Consider the following 16001-nt stretch of genomic DNA (forward strand, 5'->3'; position numbering starts at 1 on the left):
GGCAAGCAAAGGTCCAGGACCAGCACCAGTATGTACCATGTAGTACTATCACTATCAGCAAAGCCCAACCAGAACACAACCGTGCATTGACTCTGCAGAATTGCCTACACTGCCCTACTGCAGTGTTCATAGCACAGGCACGGCTAAGCCATGCTGTCCGACGGCTTAAGCACTGCAGGCAATAATGGCCCCCACCTTGGCTTCCAAAGCTCATGCATTTGCGTCTGCCATCTCTGTCTGGGGTAGATAGAGAGAAGGCCACCAAAAAGTGATCTCGCTACCAGTGACAGTGCGTGGGGCACTCTGTAAAAAAGATGGCCTCTTTGCATATGCCATCACAACACGGTAGACGACAGGAAAGCCCCAGTGTGCAGCAGCCCGGCTCGGCACAGTCGCACAGACGAAAAGGCAAAAAACCTGTCTTGGACAGGCCACAGAGAAACGAAACGCCCCCCACGGCGAGCAGAGCAGAGCTCCCAGCAATTCAAACACCCCTGCGTCGGTTTCGTGCGCTCCTGTACCCGCACTGTGATTACTGATTAATCCGGCATCAGAAAAGATTATGCTTAAAACTGAAGAATTCACTCGAGGATGCAGTAATCATTAGAGGAGCGAGATGTGTGATTCATTTCATGAGTGCCTAAGATTTTCCCAGGATTTGTATCAGTTGTTGTATAACCAGGGTTTGTCTCAGGAGTTGTATAAGTGTGCAACTGCATTGTTTGCTCCCATAATGCCTGTTTCAGATCGGCAGCATCCCTCAACGGTCCTTGTCCCCATATGTTCGTTCGATAGATACGGATGCATTGCCTCCACTGTTCAGCTAAGTTCACAGCGACTGCATTTAATACCATTCCTACGCTTGAAAATTGCAGTATACCATCTAGCCGAATAATACCTCTCCTACGATTGAAAACTGCAGTATACCATCTAGCCGAACAATCTCCTATACTTGAAAATTGCAGTATACCATCTAAATGAATAATACCACTCCTACGCTTGAAAATTGCAGTATACCATCTAACTGAACAATACCATTCCTATGCTTGAAACATTGCAGCATACCATCCAACCGAAATGCTATGTTAAAAATTATAGCACGGTAGTACCGTTCGTTTCTAATCAAGATAAAAATTTTATCTCAGTTTTCATTGACACTTTTTTTCAAACTGCTAAACAAAATATTTCATACGAAAACACTCCATATAGAAATTTCTTTAAAATATCATATAAATCTATTTTTTTCGAATTTATAATAATTAAAACTGAACTAATTGTGTGTTATTTTCAGTGTCCTAGCTTCATCTTCATCCTCGACAGAAAGGAGGACCACCTATCAAACATCAACCTGAACCTGTATTGACTACTCCTGCGCCTAGTCGTTTTGATCTTAATCCACCTCCACCTCCACACCGTTAATCCAACAACCAGAGCCCGCCCCCCTCCCCTCGCTTTCTCTCCGCCTCCACTACAATACAAAAGCTCAAGAACCCACGCACGCGCGCACCCACCCACCCCACGACGTCTCGCTCGCTCGCTCGCTCGCGCACCCCCCCCCCCCCCCCCCCTTCTCGGCTCCTCCCCCGCTGCAGCGCCGGTGGGGGGTGGCCCCCACGGTCGCCGGCGACCGGAATCCCTTCACCGCCGCCGCCGCCGTCGGCCGTCGTCGCCCGTGTCCGTCCCCGCCGCGCCGCGACGCGACGCGACATTCTCGGACTGGTCCGTGTGTTTTTCCCTCTGCTTTCGCTTTGCCTTGCCCCACCCGTTGGTTCCCTTGTTCCTTTCCTTGCACGGTTGATCCGGTTTTAGTGCGGCTTCCTTGCCGAGCTGCGCTGTTTGCCTCCCTGGGGGGTTGTGGTCGCTGGTTCCTCGACCCGGAATTGGAGCGAATTGGCGCGGGAGGGGAATGGGATCTTGCCACCTTGGCCCTCCCCACCTCCCGTGCCCTTTTCGGGGGCGTGTCGCCGTGTTCACGGGGTAGGAGCAGAGAACACCAGCATATGGCGTCTTTGATGTTTCGAATTCTCCTTTTGTCTCTTTAGCTCACCCCATCCGCAATTCAGTGGGCGTTAGCTTTCAATCCGAGAGAAATTTCAAAAAAAAAAAACAGAGAGAGAGAGAGAGAGAGAGAGGAAATTCTGATGCTGCTTGCCTTGTTCTAAATGTCATGGCTTCTTATCTTTCCTGACTTGCTTCTTCTGCTGTTTCTGTATGTCCTCAGGCACTAGCCATGATCTAGTGGAGGCAATTTTCGTTATTGCAGCTGTTTGGTGGGTTGAATGAATGAATGAATAAAGAATGATCAACCTGATTGATTTGAGCGCCGGAGCCAGCGCCAGGGTTGCCACAAGAGATGGTATGTCTATGCAACCAACTAACAAGTTGGGAATGATTTTTTTTTTTGCTTGAACACTTGCCTACATGATTAGCTATGCGATGATTTTCTCGTTACGAAAAGAATTTGTTCGTGATTCTTCAGTTAGGAAGGTATGAGTCGTCCTAATTATGGATCTTCAACTCTCCTTGCAGGTTCCCCAGTGCGAGAAACTCAATCGGAACGGAAGGAGTATGCTGATCTCAAGACAGTAAGCTCCAAATTTTTCCTACTATTCATTTTACCAACCATGTGCTTGTCAGGTGTCAACTGTCAATTGCTTGCAATGTGCTGATCACTGTATGATCCATGTTGGCAGGTGACTGGCAGCGTGCGAAGGAGCTCGTCAGATAGATCGTGTGGTAGTGGTACACCCATGAAAGTGCTGATAGCGCAGGAGATGGCGAAGGAGGGGGACACAAATCAGAAGACCACTAGTGTTGTAGCTAAGCTGATGGGTCTTGATGATGATGCAGCCCTTCCTAAGCCTGTTCAACCTTCCAACAACAGGAGGAGATTTCCAGATGGCCATTTGTCTGCTATGTTGGCAAGAGTTAATAACCAAATGTCGTTTGACAACCACACAGGCTTCGTCGAAAATATGGAATATAAGGATGTCTATGAAGTTGGATACCAGCCACCAAGCTGTGAACATTTGAGCAATGAATTCCCACAAAGAAGAAGACCACACGAAGATCATGACAAGAAAAGAATGGATCTTGTCCGCCAGAAGTTTGTCGAAGCAAAGCACCTAGCGTCACACGAGAATCTTCTCCAATCAAAGGAATTCCACGAAGCTCTCGAGGTTCTCAATTCAAATAAAGACTTGTTTCTCAAATTTCTCGAAGAACCTAACTCGCTCTTTGCGAAACAATCCGGTGAATTTCATTCTGCACCAACATCACCCCAGAGGAAGCGCATCACTGTATTGAAGCCTACCAGATCAGTGGAGTTGAAAGGTGAAAAGGAAATTAAAAGGCAGCAAGACCAGACAGTCAATGGAAGTAGAGTAGAGAGAAGCAATACTCATAGGAGGTCTCATTCAGGCGGCGGTCATGCCAAAGCAGAAAGGCTTCCACAACACACACGAATAGTCATTTTAAAACCTAGCACTGCTCTTACTTCAATGGAGCATTTTCAGAAAAATGGGCATGATAACCTGGATTATTCTGAAGCCCCTGTTATATCAAGGCATTTGAGTGATGAAATAAATTGGTCGGCACAGGACATGTGCCACCAACATGATGAATCTTTTCGAGGTTGCATGCAGTCAAATATGTTCATCAGAGATAGAGTGTACTATGGATATGCTGAAGAAGAGGGTAGTAGCTTCAGTGACTCGGAAATTGGAAGTCCAACATCACGCCATTCCTGGGAGTACATATACCGGTTTAGCAATCCTTACTTCGGCTCAACTTTAAGCCATGCTTCTTGTTCTCCTGACTCGCTTGTAACTAGGGAGGCTAAGAAGCATACCTCTGATAGGTGGCCAACTGTATCTTCTAATGAGATTAGCCAAGAAAAGGTGCTGGTGCGGAGGAGCTTGAGCACACTCGGTGAAATGCTTGCGATGTCTGATATGAAGAAAAAAGGGGCTGCTGAACAAGTGGTCACTAATACCAGCAACCAGTTGTGCAGCAATGAACCAAGACTTGCAGTACCATCTAAATGTTCTGTTGATGGAGACGGAGAGAGCTCCCTCAGGAAAATTTCAAGGTCAAAATCTGTTCCAGTCTCATCAGCAGCCTTTGACAGCCTGAGGTTAGATGATGGATGCTCAAATCCTGAACATGAAGAACCCACATCATCAAAAGAGGAGATCAAACCCAAGAATGGCAAGTCATCTCTCAAGGGAAAGATTTCAAGTTTCTTCCTGAAACGCAAGAAATCAGGAAAAGATAAGCTTGCCCCATCCCCCTTGGGGGCCTTGGGTACCAGAGTTCCGTTGGCCAGTAATGCATCAATAGTTAGCTCAGATGTATCACAGACTGAATGGACTAGCTTACAAGATGATGTTGCTTCAGAAAATTTAGAGAAGTTTGATATTGCACCAACAGTAGTTCCGGTCAATGAACCTGAAGCAACTTCTTCATCTAAGGTACTTTACTTTCTTTATTTACTAGCATGCATAGTTAGCTTGCTTCAATTTGAATATGGTAAATACTAGTATGTATTAACTTGGATACTTTTTGCAGCCTCCCATAATTACTCTTGAGAAAGCACTCTCGTTTGAGATCCGAAATTCCCACTTTGATCAGCCCAGCCCTACATCAGTTCTTGATGCATCATTTGAGGATGCTAGTGAGAAGTCACCCAATTCATCCGAGCACGCAATTATCGCTAAACAAGGTAAACCATTATGAGTTATCATTGCTCTTCATGATTAACCCTTGCTGGTATGACTATGAGCTGTTATTGCTGACACAAAATGAGGCTGTAGCGCCAATGATTTGTGCTTAATCATTTGTTGGCTAGGCCATAGTACTTATTGCGTCCTTCTCTAGAATTAAATTCGGCATTTATCTTGCTCGCAGAACCTCTATCAAGATCTCTTCCTATTGGATCAATCGCGCGGACTTTATCATGGGATGATTCTTCACAAGAGGCTACATTGTGTTCAGCCAAAGGAGATAGCCACGAACAAGATCAACACGAATTTGTCGAAAAGATTCTATCTTCTGTTGGGTTCGACAACGAAAAGACCAGCGATATTTTCGTGCGGTGGCATTCGCATGATTTCCCTCTAGGCACCGGCGTGCTTGACCAGTTCTTGGAACGCAAGGTGGAGGATGCCAAGTGCAGGGAGAGGCGGTCAAACCAGAGGCTCCTCATCGATTCCGTCAATGCTGCCCTACTAGACATCGGCCAAAGCAAGCTTTGGGGAGCTTACCCTTGCACTGACCCACAAGTTAACAATGCACGGAGAGTTGCCACAGGCGAGGTGCTGGTTGTTGATGAGGTATGGAGGTTAGTGAAAGGCTGGCTCTCGGACGATGATGGCGAGAAACATATGGTCAATGCGGAGGACAATGCGGGGTTAGTGGCTGATTGGGTTGTCGGCAAGGAGATTCAAGGCAGGTCATGGCCCGAAGCACTGCGGTTGGAGGTGGATGAAATCAGCACGGAGATATGTGGGGAGGTCCTGGACGAGTTGGTTGGGGAGGCATTTTCAGAACTAGTTGGGTGTCATTGAAGCTGAATTTTATTTTCCCTGCCTGTGGTGTCCACCTATTGCTTTTATTTCCAATCTGGTGGAGACCAAGGCTCATGTGCACTCCCCTGAGGCTCTTACTCTTGTGTATATTGCCCTCATTACTGCTCTGTATGCTCAAGATGTTCCCACTCCCTCTCTGTTAAATGTCACTGCCATTCATACATTCTACAGCAATAACGTTTATGAATCGATACAGCTGCATTCCAAAATCTTTCTGCTCCACATGCATGGAATTTTGTGTATGATAATGAGAGTGACAAAATAGAGGCCAAGAGCTGGAGGAGGCTCTAAGAAGTGTGCAGCCTTTGTGGCAAACTGCATTTTTCCTAGAGTTTGCCACTGTTTATTACTAACTCCCAAGCAATATTGTACAAGTGTAATAAGAGGGTGGCCATGTGCATCTCTCCTTGAAGGCCTACAACAGTCCAATGCAGCACCTTTCTTTCCCACTTTGTTTACTGATTCTTTTGTCCTCCTCTGCCTTCACCATTTGTTAATCTTGCAGACAGGCAACCTGCATGGCTGCATTCAGGAGGTTGTTGATTAAAATGAGCAGGTAGAAAGCAAAGTCCATTGACATTCCTGGGGAATAACAGCCTTTTTGCTGATGTGATGAGTATCCTTTAGTTCTTTTATGGATCCAATGGCTAACTTCCTAGATGTGCTTTTTATAATGATTTGCCCCTTGCTTGGTATTAGTAGTATCTTTTAGGCCAGTGTTTTCTTCAAAGTATTGTGACTTGTGTGCCAGCTCGGTGGTATTGCTTACTGTGGTCCCTTTGAGATGAACTGTACTGATCTGTCGAGGGCTGATGGCTGGACCTTGCGGTCCATGAACAGTACGCAGCTTCTGGTGCCATTTACCGGTCAACTTTCTGAATCTTTTAGGTGCAGGTGCAGCAAGGCAGAAGCCAACCATGTTGATGAAGCATTATTGATTATTAGCAGTAAATTAACTGTGTCCTTGATGACAAGTTTTGTCCATTCCTACCAAAATAATTGCAGAAAAATCTGAAAAGTTCCCCTTGCTCTCAGTCGTTTGCTCGTTAAAACTGTCCACACGATCACTTCCCTTGATCAGAAGGCACCTGACTAATTTGGATGCTTACCATGACCAGTTGTTTTCGGTCACTACAGTGCTCGCTATCAAAAATTATTTTTCTCCTCCTGTTGCAGTGCAGTAAGACTGTGAGAGACATAAATAACCCTGTCTGGAAGACAAAGTATCCGTGCCAAGCTGATAATGAATTACTAGTCCGTGCTACTCCCTCCGTCCCACAATATAAGAGATTTTCAGTTTTTCTTGTAACGTTTGACCACTCGTCTTATTCAAATTTTTTTGCAAATATAAAAAACGAAAAGTTGTGCTTAAAGTACTGTAGATAATAAAGTAAGTCACAAATAAAATAATTAATAATTTTAAAAAATTTTGAATAAGACGAGTGGTCAAACGTTGCAAGCAAAAACTCAAAATCCCTTATATTACGGGACGGAGGGAGTACTTTGCAGCTATATATGACTGGACTGGTTACTGTTTTTCGTCCAGATATCATCCGTTCCTCGTTGGCTTTGCCGTTGCTGGTATGGCTCGATCTGCAAACAAACAAACACACTGCTGTGCACAAAGCTATGGCGTGTTCGCGGAGTACATGACCATCCATGCTCGTTTTGTTGTTTCCGTTGGATCACGCTGCTGGCGTGAAGCATGAATCACCAAGTGCATGACATAATCTATGTATGCTTCGTGGAAGCATCCAGCAAGGTGAAATTTACAGCCCATCGTTTGGTATATTGGAGACAAAAGTAAAACGACATATTTATAAATAAAAAATAATTTGTGAAAAAAACTTTTACATATGTATTCCTAATGTCGGTGACATGGGGCCGGGGGTATCGTGACTAGAGGCTTAGGTAGCCGCGGTCACCCACGTGGCCTGACCCCCTCGGGGGGGGGGGGGGGGGGGAGTCGGGCCCGAGGATGACGTGGCCACCCCTCCCTCTGTCTCCCCGAGGGGTCGGACCGCTCCCGTTTCGGCCCCGAGGGCTGGGGCGCCCTCGTTTCGGCCCCGAGGGCTGGGGCGCCCCGACCCCCTGTGGTTTTGGCGCCACGCGTGTGGGTTAGGTGAGCACAGCGGGGCTCACCTAACCGCATTTATAGCAGGGTTGGACGAGCGCACCACGCCGCATTTAATGCGGCGCAGCGCACGCTTATCCGGTCCATGACCGGTCGAGGTGTGTGACCGGTCACAGACCGGTCAGATCGCGGGTTAGGTGGCAACAGGCGGCCTGTCACACGCCTCGCCCCGTCCCGTCGGAATGATGAGAGCTTCCTGGCTCTCGTCCCTAGCCGGAGCCGGCGTGCTAACTCCTGGAGTTGGTATGTCAGTCCCGGTCAGATCCATTCCAGGCTTCAGCGCAAATATGGCAAGGAAGTCGCTGGCCATTAAATGAAGGTTGAAATGGGCGTCCACCGGGAAAGCAGGCGAGCGGGGCAGGAGGCATGTGCTCTGCTTGTCAGAGGTCACTTCCGGCGTCATGGCACGGGGCTCCGCACCGCTCGACGGTAGCGTGCTGCCGCCTTCCCGCATCGTGAGCGAGAGGCAGGCCGGGCTGCCGCGCCGATTTATGCCGGAATCTGCCACCGGCCGGGAGGTGGTCGCGCTGGGCGAGGGACGCCCGGCGCCACACTACCCGGGGCGGTCCGTCTTCTTCCTCTCTTTCGCAATGACGGGGCTGGTCCCGCCATTCTCTATTTTTTTCATGGATATTTTGGAGTTTTATGATCTCCAGATGGCGCACCTCACCCCCAACGCGATAATGACGTTGGCCATCTTCGCGCACCTGTGCGAGATGTTTATCGGGGTGCGCCCATCTCTCCGGCTGTTCCGGTGGTTCTTCACCGTACAGCCGGTGTCGCCGCCGACGGTAGTCAGTGGCTGCTACTTCCAGCCGCGGGGGCAGGTGCTGAACCGCTACATTCCCTGCGTCCTCCGCAAAAAGTGGGACGACTGGAAGAGCGATTGGTTCTACACCCCCCTCGCCGACGAAGCGCGCCTCCAACTTCCGAGCCAGCCCCCGGCGCAGGCCTCCAGCTGGCGGGCGGCGGTAGATCTGGGAGACGGCTACGACGCCGTTCTTGACCGCCTGGCGGGTCTGCGATCCCAGGGGCTCACGGGGGCCATGGTGTTCGGCGACTACCTTCGTCGCCAGATCGCGCCGCTCCAGCGGCGCGCACGGGGCGCTTGGGAGTACACCGGGCCCGAGGACTACATGAGGACCCACCAGGGGCGCAAATGGGACTGGGACCCTGAGGACTTCAGGATGGTGGTCCAACGGGTGCTGAATCTCAGCTCCGTGGAGGCATCCCTCATCCCCCAAGGGGTCCTCCCCCTCTGCTGCGATCCAGAGCGCGCCAAGATCCTGACCATCATGCAGGTGGTCGGGGCGTCGAGGGAGCGGGCCCCCCGAGGCCACGATGGCGCGGGCGGGAGCCGCAGGGGGGAACAATCTACCCCGGGAGGGGGTCGTGCTTCTGGGCCCCGCGACGGGGGCCCGGGGGGCAGCCGCCCTGCCGACGCCCGGGGGAAGAGGAAGCAGGAGGGTACCTCTCCCCCATCTCCTCCCCGAGGGGGCGGGGCGGTGCGTGCCAGCAGCAGGCGCCCGGAGGGTGCCGTGCCGACGCCGTAGCCCGAGGGGGAGCGAAAGAAGAAACGGCCCCGCAAGATGGGGGGGATCGTGCCATGCCGGGGGAACCTCATCTCGCCCCCGAGGTGGTCGTTTAGCCGACCTCCCCGCAGGTTCGTCCCCGCGCCCACCGCGGCCGTATTCAATCTCCCATCTCCCAGGGCGAGTTTTCACTCACCCGTTTCTTTTTGTCTTCTGGTTTTTCTTCTGGCTCAGCGAGATCCCGTCGCGCCCCCCCGCCATTCCAAGTCCGGCCGGTCTGAGGCCGAGGAGACGGCGACCGCGGAGGCCCGGAGGCGGGAAGCTGACCGGCGAGAAGCCGCGGACCGCCTCCGGGAAGCCGAGGAGGCTGCCCAGGAGGCCGTCCGGGTTCGCCAGGCTGAGGAGGCCGCTCGGGAGGAGGCCAGACTCCGCCGGGCCGGGGAGTTCGTCCGGGAGGCAGAGGCGGCGCGCGCACGCCAGGCGGCCTGCCAAACCCCCGACCCGACTCCGCCCGAGGCGACGACGACTTCCGAGGCCACCCACGACGAGGCCGCGGGCGCGCCGCTCGGGCCCGACCCCTCGGGCGACGCTTGGGACGAGCCAGCTTCGGGGGACGCCCCCGAGTTCGACACGTCCATCGGCGGGCCGAGCCGCGCGGCACCTACACTGAGGCGGCTCTCCCCTCTGTCTTCCACTGCCCCACTGAGCGCGGAGCCCCTCCTGCAGGCCTTGGCCGCCGCGAACAGCACGGTGCTGGACGGGTTAAGTGCCCAGATGGAGGCCCTGCGGGCGGAGCGGGCGGAGCTCGACGCGGCGTGAGCGCGCGTCGAGGAGGGACGGCGCTCGGTGGAGGCCATGGTGGAGGCGGGCCGCAAGGCACACCGCCGGCACGCCTCACAGCTCGAGGCCCGTCGTAGGGACCTGGCGGAGATCGCCAGGGAGGTGGAGGAGGAGCGGGAGACTGCCCTCATCGCCACCGCCGTGCTCGACGAGGCGCGGGACGACCTCCGCCTCCAATACGGGAGCCGGGCGGCGGAGCTAGAGGAGAAGCTCGACGCCGCCCAGGGAGTCCTTGACGCCGCCGCTGCCCGGGAACGGCGGGCGGCGGAGAACGAGGCGGCGTCCCGGCAGCGCGAAGAGGCCCTTGAGGCTCGCGCCACGGCGCTGGAGGAGCGCGCCCGCGCCCTGGACGCGAGGGAGAGAGACCTGGCGGACCGCGAGGCCGCCGTCGCCACCCGGGAGGCAACACTGGCGGCGCACGAGGCCGCCTGCGCCGAAGAGGAGTCCGCACTCCGCCTCCGCGAGGACGCGCTCACCGAGCGGGGGCGAGCTCTCGAGGAGGCCGAGGCCGCGGCGCAGCGGCTGGCGGACAGCCTGTTCCTCCGCGAGGCAGCGTGGGAGGAGCAGGCGCGCCGTAATCTGGAAGGCGCCCGCGCCGAGAGGGCCGCACTGGATCAGCGGGCCGCTGAGCTCGAGGCGCGGGCGAAGGAGCTGGACGCGAGAGCGCACAGCGGCGGGGCGGCCGCGGGCCTCGGCGACCTAGCCGCCTGCCTCGCAGCCGCCGAACACACCATCGCCGAGCTGCAGGGCGCGCTGGACTCGTCCGCCGGGGAGGTCGAGGCCCTCCGCTTGGCGAGCGAGGTAGGGCCCGGCATGCTTCGGGACGCCGTCTCCCGTCTAGACCGCGCCGGGCGGCAGGCAGGCCTCTGGGGCGGGCGGTACACGAAGTACGCCGCCAATCAGGGGGCCCTCGCCCAGCGCCTCTCAGAGATGGCCGGAGCCCTCGAGCGGCTCCCCGAGGAGCTCGAGGAGACGATCAAGTCATCCTCGAGGGACCTCGCCCGGGGGGCGGTGGAGCTCGTACTGGCAAGCTACCAGGCCAGGGACCCTGACTTCTCCCCGTGGGTAGCGCTGGAAGAGTTCCCTCCCGGAACCGAGGACGGCGCGCGTGCGCAGGTCCGGGACGCCGCCGACCATATCGTCCACAGCTTCGAGGGTACGGCCCCTCGGCTCGCGTTCGCGCTCGACTCCGACGAGGAGGGCGGTGACGACGGTGCGGACGACAGCGACGACGAGGCCGGCGACCCGGGCGCGTCGGAGTGAGCCCCCAGGCCTCCGCCAATCTTAATAACTTTTCCTTCTTCTTCCGAGGCCTTCGGGCCCCCTTCTTGTATAGACTGAGTTAATCTGCAATCAAGTAAAGAGGAAATTTCTGCGTCAGTTCTGTTTGTTGCGTGTATGAGACGAGGATGGTCTGTGCCGCGGTCCTTCTGTGTCTTAGCTTGAACAAGGGCTCGTGCCCAGGTCCCAGCCTCAAACGGCGCGGGTCGGGGCTAGTGCCTGGGGAGATCCTCGTGTCGAGACTGGCCAGGCCGGGAGCGCGGTGACCGAGGGTTATGGATGACCCGATTGTGGGCCTTTGCCGATTCCCCCCCCGGAGTTCACCACGCCCCGGGGCACGGCTCGGTTCTGGGCCCCATTTGGCGATTTTAGCCGACCCGGGCCGCCGAGGGCAGGGTCGAGCACGAGCGTGCTAATTCAAGCCAAGATTCTTCAAAAGGAAACGATGGCACAGACACAGTCCTTAGGAAATCGAAAATGCTTTTATTGAAATACGGAAGAGAAAAAAGGTAAGTATATGCATGTGGTAGCCCCCGGCCAACCCTGCACGCCCGGGGGGGGTGCGGGGTTGGCCCGAGCCCGAGACATGACACCCGACCCCCACTAGGGGTAGAAGCGACGAAGGTGTTCGATGTTCCACGGGTTAGGCAGCTCTGTGCCGTCGCCCGTGGCCAGCCGAACGGAGCCCGGCCGGGGGACGCCGATCACTCGATACGGACCCTCCCACATTGGTGAGAGCTTGCTCAGTCCAGCACGCGTTTGGACGCGGCGTAGGACGAGGTCGTCGACGCAGAGTGATCGGGCCCGGACGTGGCGCTAATGGTAGCGCAGCAGGCTATGCTGGTAGCGCGCGGCTCGGAGGGCCGCGCGCCGTCTTCGCTCTTCCAAATAGTCGAGGTCGTCTCGGCGAAGCTGATCTTGATCAGCCTCGCAATACATGGTGACCCGAGGGGACCTCAGGGTGAGCTCAGATGGGAGGACCGTCTCCGCGCCGTAGACGAGGAAGAAAGGCGTTTCCCCGGTTGCTCGGCTTGGCGTGGTTCGGTTCGCCCAGAGCACCGCTGGCAGCTCCTCGATCCACGAGTCGCCGTGCTTCTTGAGGATGTTGAAGGTCTTGGTTTTGAGGCCCTTGAGGATTTCCGCGTTGGCGCGCTCCACTTGGCCATTGCTTCTAGGGTGGGCGGGGGAGGCGAAGCAGAGCTTGATGCCCATGTCTTCGCAGTAGTCACCGAAGAGCTCACTAGTGAACTGGGTGCCGTTATCCGTAATGATACGGTTAGGCACCCCAAACCGAGCAGTGATGCCCCTGATGAATTTAAGCGCGGAGTGCTTATCGATCTTGATGACCGGATAAGCCTCGGGCCACTTAGTGAACTTGTCGACAGCGACATACAGATACTCGAACCCACCCGGGGCCCGCCTGAACGGACCTAGGATATCGAGCCCCCAGACAGCAAACGGCCACGAAAGAGGTATGGTCTGCAGGGCCTGGGCCGGCTGATGGGTTTGCCTGGCGTGGAACTGGCACGCCCTGCACCGCCGGACCAGGTCGACCGCATCGTTGAGAGCCGTCGGCCAATAGAAACCCTGACGAAAGGCCTTGCCAACCAAGGTGCGTGAGGCGGAGTGGGCTCCGCACTCGCCTTCATGGACATCGGCGAGAAGCTCGACGCCTTGTTCCCGAGGAATGCACTTCAGGAGGACTCCGTTAGCCGCGCGCCGATTGAGGGTCCCTTCCACCAGCACGTAGCGCTTGGAGATGCGCCGGACGCGTTCACTCCCTTCGCGGTCCTCGGGTAGAGTCTTATCTGCGAGATACGCCTGGATCTCAGTGATCCAAGCAATCAATCTAGGGGAGCTGGGAGCGCTCCCCTCGGGTCCCGAGGCCTGGACTCCGACGGGCCTCGGGGGCCGTTCAGGCGCGTCCGTCTCCCCTAGGGGGTCGGGTCGCGCCAACGGCTGGGCAAGCCTTTCTTCAAAGGCGCCCGGTGGGGTCTGGGCTCGCGAGGAAGCGAGCCTTAAGAGTTCGTCGGCGACCGCGTTATCCCGTCTGGGCACGTGCCGAAGCTCTATCCCGTCGAAATGGCGCTCCATACGCCGCACCTGGCGCACGTAAGCGTCTATTTGCAGGTCAGAGCACTGGTACTCCTTACAGACCTGGTTAACGACCAACTGGGAGTCGCCTAACACCAGGAGACGGCGGATCCCCAGTCCAGCTGCCACTCTGAGTCCCGCAAGGAGTCCCTCGTACTCCGCCATATTGTTGGTCGCCCGAAAGTCGAGGCGGACCAGGTATCTGAGGACGTCTCCGCTCGGCGAGGTCAACGTGACCCCCGCACCGGCGCCCTGAAGAGACAGGGAGCCGTCGAACTGCATCACCCAGTAGGCGGTGTGAGGCAGCTGCGAGGGGCCCGAGCTGGCCTCGGGGGCAGAGACGGACTCGGGAGCTGGGGTCCACTCCGCCACAAAGTCGGCGAGGGCCTGGCTCTTGATCGCGTGGCGTGGTTCAAAGCGCAAATCGAATTCAGAGAGTTCGATTGCCCATCTCACCACCCGTCCAGTACCCTCTCGGTTATGCAAGATTTGGCCGAGGGGGTAAGACGTAACCACCGTGACCCGATGCGCCTGGAAATAATGGCGCAACTTCCTCGAAGCCATCAGAATAGCGTAAAGCATCTTCTGGGCCTGAGGGTATCGGGTCTTGGCGTCCCGGAGGCCCTCGCTAACGAAGTAGACGGGCCGCTGCACCTTTCGGCGGGGCCGATCCTCTTCGCCAGGGGCCGCATCTCCAGGGCGCTCTTCGTCCGAGAGGCCACGCGGGGCGCACTCGGCTTCTGTGCCGACGCCCTCGGGGTCCGAGGGCGACAGGCGCGGCCTTCCCGCAGTGGCCCCGGGGCCATCCTGGGGGTCGGGGGCGCCTGGCACCGTCGGACAAGTAGGCGGAGGGCCAGCTCCGGCCGTCGGGGGCCTTGGGCCGCCGTTCGGCTCGGGGGCCTCTCCTCCCTGCTCTCTCCCGGGTCGAGTCGACACAGGGTGGGGATGCGCGGAGTGAGGGTTGTCCTCGTCGCGCTCCACGACCAACGCCGCGCTGACCACCTGCGGGGTTGCCGCCAGGTAGAGTAGCAACGGCTCATCCGGCTCTGGGGCGACCAGGACTGGGGGAGAACTGAGGTACGCCTTCAACTGAGTGAAGGCCCGCTCAGCCTCCTCCGTCCAGGTAAACGGCCCGGAGCGTTTGAGGAGCTTAAATAGGGGTAGTGCCTTCTCTCCCAGCCTCGATATGAACCGACTTAGGGCGGCCATGCAGCCGGTGACGCACTGCACATCCCTAAGCTTGCTGGGGGGGCGCATCCGCTCTATAGCTCGTATCTTCTCGGGGTTGGCCTCGATGCCTCGGGCAGAGACCAAGAACCCGAGAAGCTTGCCCGCAGGCACGCCGAACACGCACTTATCGGGGTTCAGCTTTATGCGGGCGGAGCGGAGACTTTCGAAAGTTTCCGCTAGATCCGAGAGTAAGGTCTCTTGGTTGCGCGTCTTCACAACCAAGTCATCAACATAGGCCTCAACATTGCGTCCTATCTGGCTACCCAAAGAAATTCGAGTAGTACGTTGAAAAGTAGGACCTGCATTCTTTAACCCGAAAGGCATTGTCGTATAACAATAAGTTCCTATGGGGGTAATGAATGCAGTTTGCGGCTGCGCCAGAGGCTTCGGTGGCGGAGGACCGCCCGCCGGCGCCTAGGCGCTGCTGCGCCGTCATGACCAAATCGGCCATGTCATCCAGCCAACGTCGGGCTGGAGTCTTTGAATCGGGGACGACGGGCGGGTGACGCAGGAGCGCGCCCGCAGCCTGGAGCGCGCCCTGGGACGTGCCGCCATCGCCGTAGACGAGGCGGCGACGTGCCCCGTCTCGCCGTCCTCCCCCGTCGCCCGCGGGCGGCGAAGTCGCGAATCCTCCGACCTCCCCGAGCGCCTCCCCCGCCCAAGATTTCGGCGAGAGGGGGACGGTGGGGTGCGAGCCCGACGGCGCGGGTTCTGCTCCCCGTCGTCACCGCTAGCGTTCGGAGAGAGGCTGTGCGCCACTGCCCGTTCGGCCATTGGGCTGAGCGGGAGAGGCTTGGCGCACACGAAAGAGGACGAGGGCTTAGAAAGACACGCGCGCCCTCTACCTGGCGCGCCAGATGACGGAGCGTGGGGCTCCTCACCGGGAGACCGCGCAGGCCCCCCTTTGCCGGTTCGGCCGGGGGCGCTAAGTGAGGTTCTTCGCCCTCGATCTGAGGAACGTCAGCGAGAGAGAAAGTGCACAAGACACGGGCGACGTAGACAGGTTCGGGCCGCTGAGAAGCGTAACACCCTACTCCTGTATTCTGGTGGATCTGTGGCGTGAAGGAATACAGAGTGCCGGAGAGCGAGAGCGAGAGAGTTCAGGCTCTCGAACCCCCTTCCCTAGAGTCCCAACCCTCCTTGCTCTTTTTTTCCCTTTTCCTCCCTCCTTTCTCTCCTAGGCCTGGGCCTCCTTTTTATCTGGTCAGGGGTCACCACATGGGCCTCTAGCTGCCTAAGAAGGGAAACATGCTTTTTACAATGAGGGCTAGTCTACAGCCGGAAGTGACCTCTGACAAGCAG

The 16001-nt window shown here is 56.4% G+C and overlaps 1 protein-coding gene across 2 annotated transcripts; it reads left to right on the forward strand.

Moving 5' to 3' along the window:
* The first annotated feature begins 1509 nt into the window (after window positions 1-1509).
* Window positions 1510-5797, forward strand: LOC4331592 (uncharacterized). 2 transcript variants are annotated; one of them, XM_015776794.3, is made up of 6 exons: window positions 1510-1719; window positions 2222-2356; window positions 2530-2585; window positions 2694-4472; window positions 4570-4723; window positions 4909-5797. In XM_015776794.3, exons 2-6 carry the CDS (start codon window positions 2299-2301, stop codon window positions 5565-5567), a joined length of 2706 nt encoding a protein of 901 aa, XP_015632280.1. In that variant the 5' UTR covers window positions 1510-1719; window positions 2222-2298; the 3' UTR covers window positions 5568-5797. The 2 variants fall into 2 exon arrangements, with proteins under 2 accessions (XP_015632280.1, XP_015632281.1); XM_015776795.3 differs by having other exon boundaries at window positions 1562-1977.
* The last annotated feature ends 10204 nt before the right edge of the window (window positions 5798-16001 follow it).

Source organism: Oryza sativa, chromosome 3, assembly GCF_034140825.1.
Source record: "Oryza sativa Japonica Group chromosome 3, ASM3414082v1".
NCBI lineage: Eukaryota > Viridiplantae > Streptophyta > Magnoliopsida > Poales > Poaceae > Oryza > Oryza sativa.

Bases quoted from the DNA above. Each gene is read 5' to 3' on its own strand.
- LOC4331592 (XM_015776794.3), top strand. From the start codon at position 2,299: ATGATCAACCTGATTGATTTGAGCGCCGGAGCCAGCGCCAGGGTTGCC. The intron at 2,357-2,529 runs GTATGTCTATGC...CTCTCCTTGCAG, and splicing joins CAGGGTTGCCACAAGAGATG to GTTCCCCAGTGCGAGAAACT. The intron at 2,586-2,693 runs GTAAGCTCCAAA...CCATGTTGGCAG, and splicing joins AGTATGCTGATCTCAAGACA to GTGACTGGCAGCGTGCGAAG.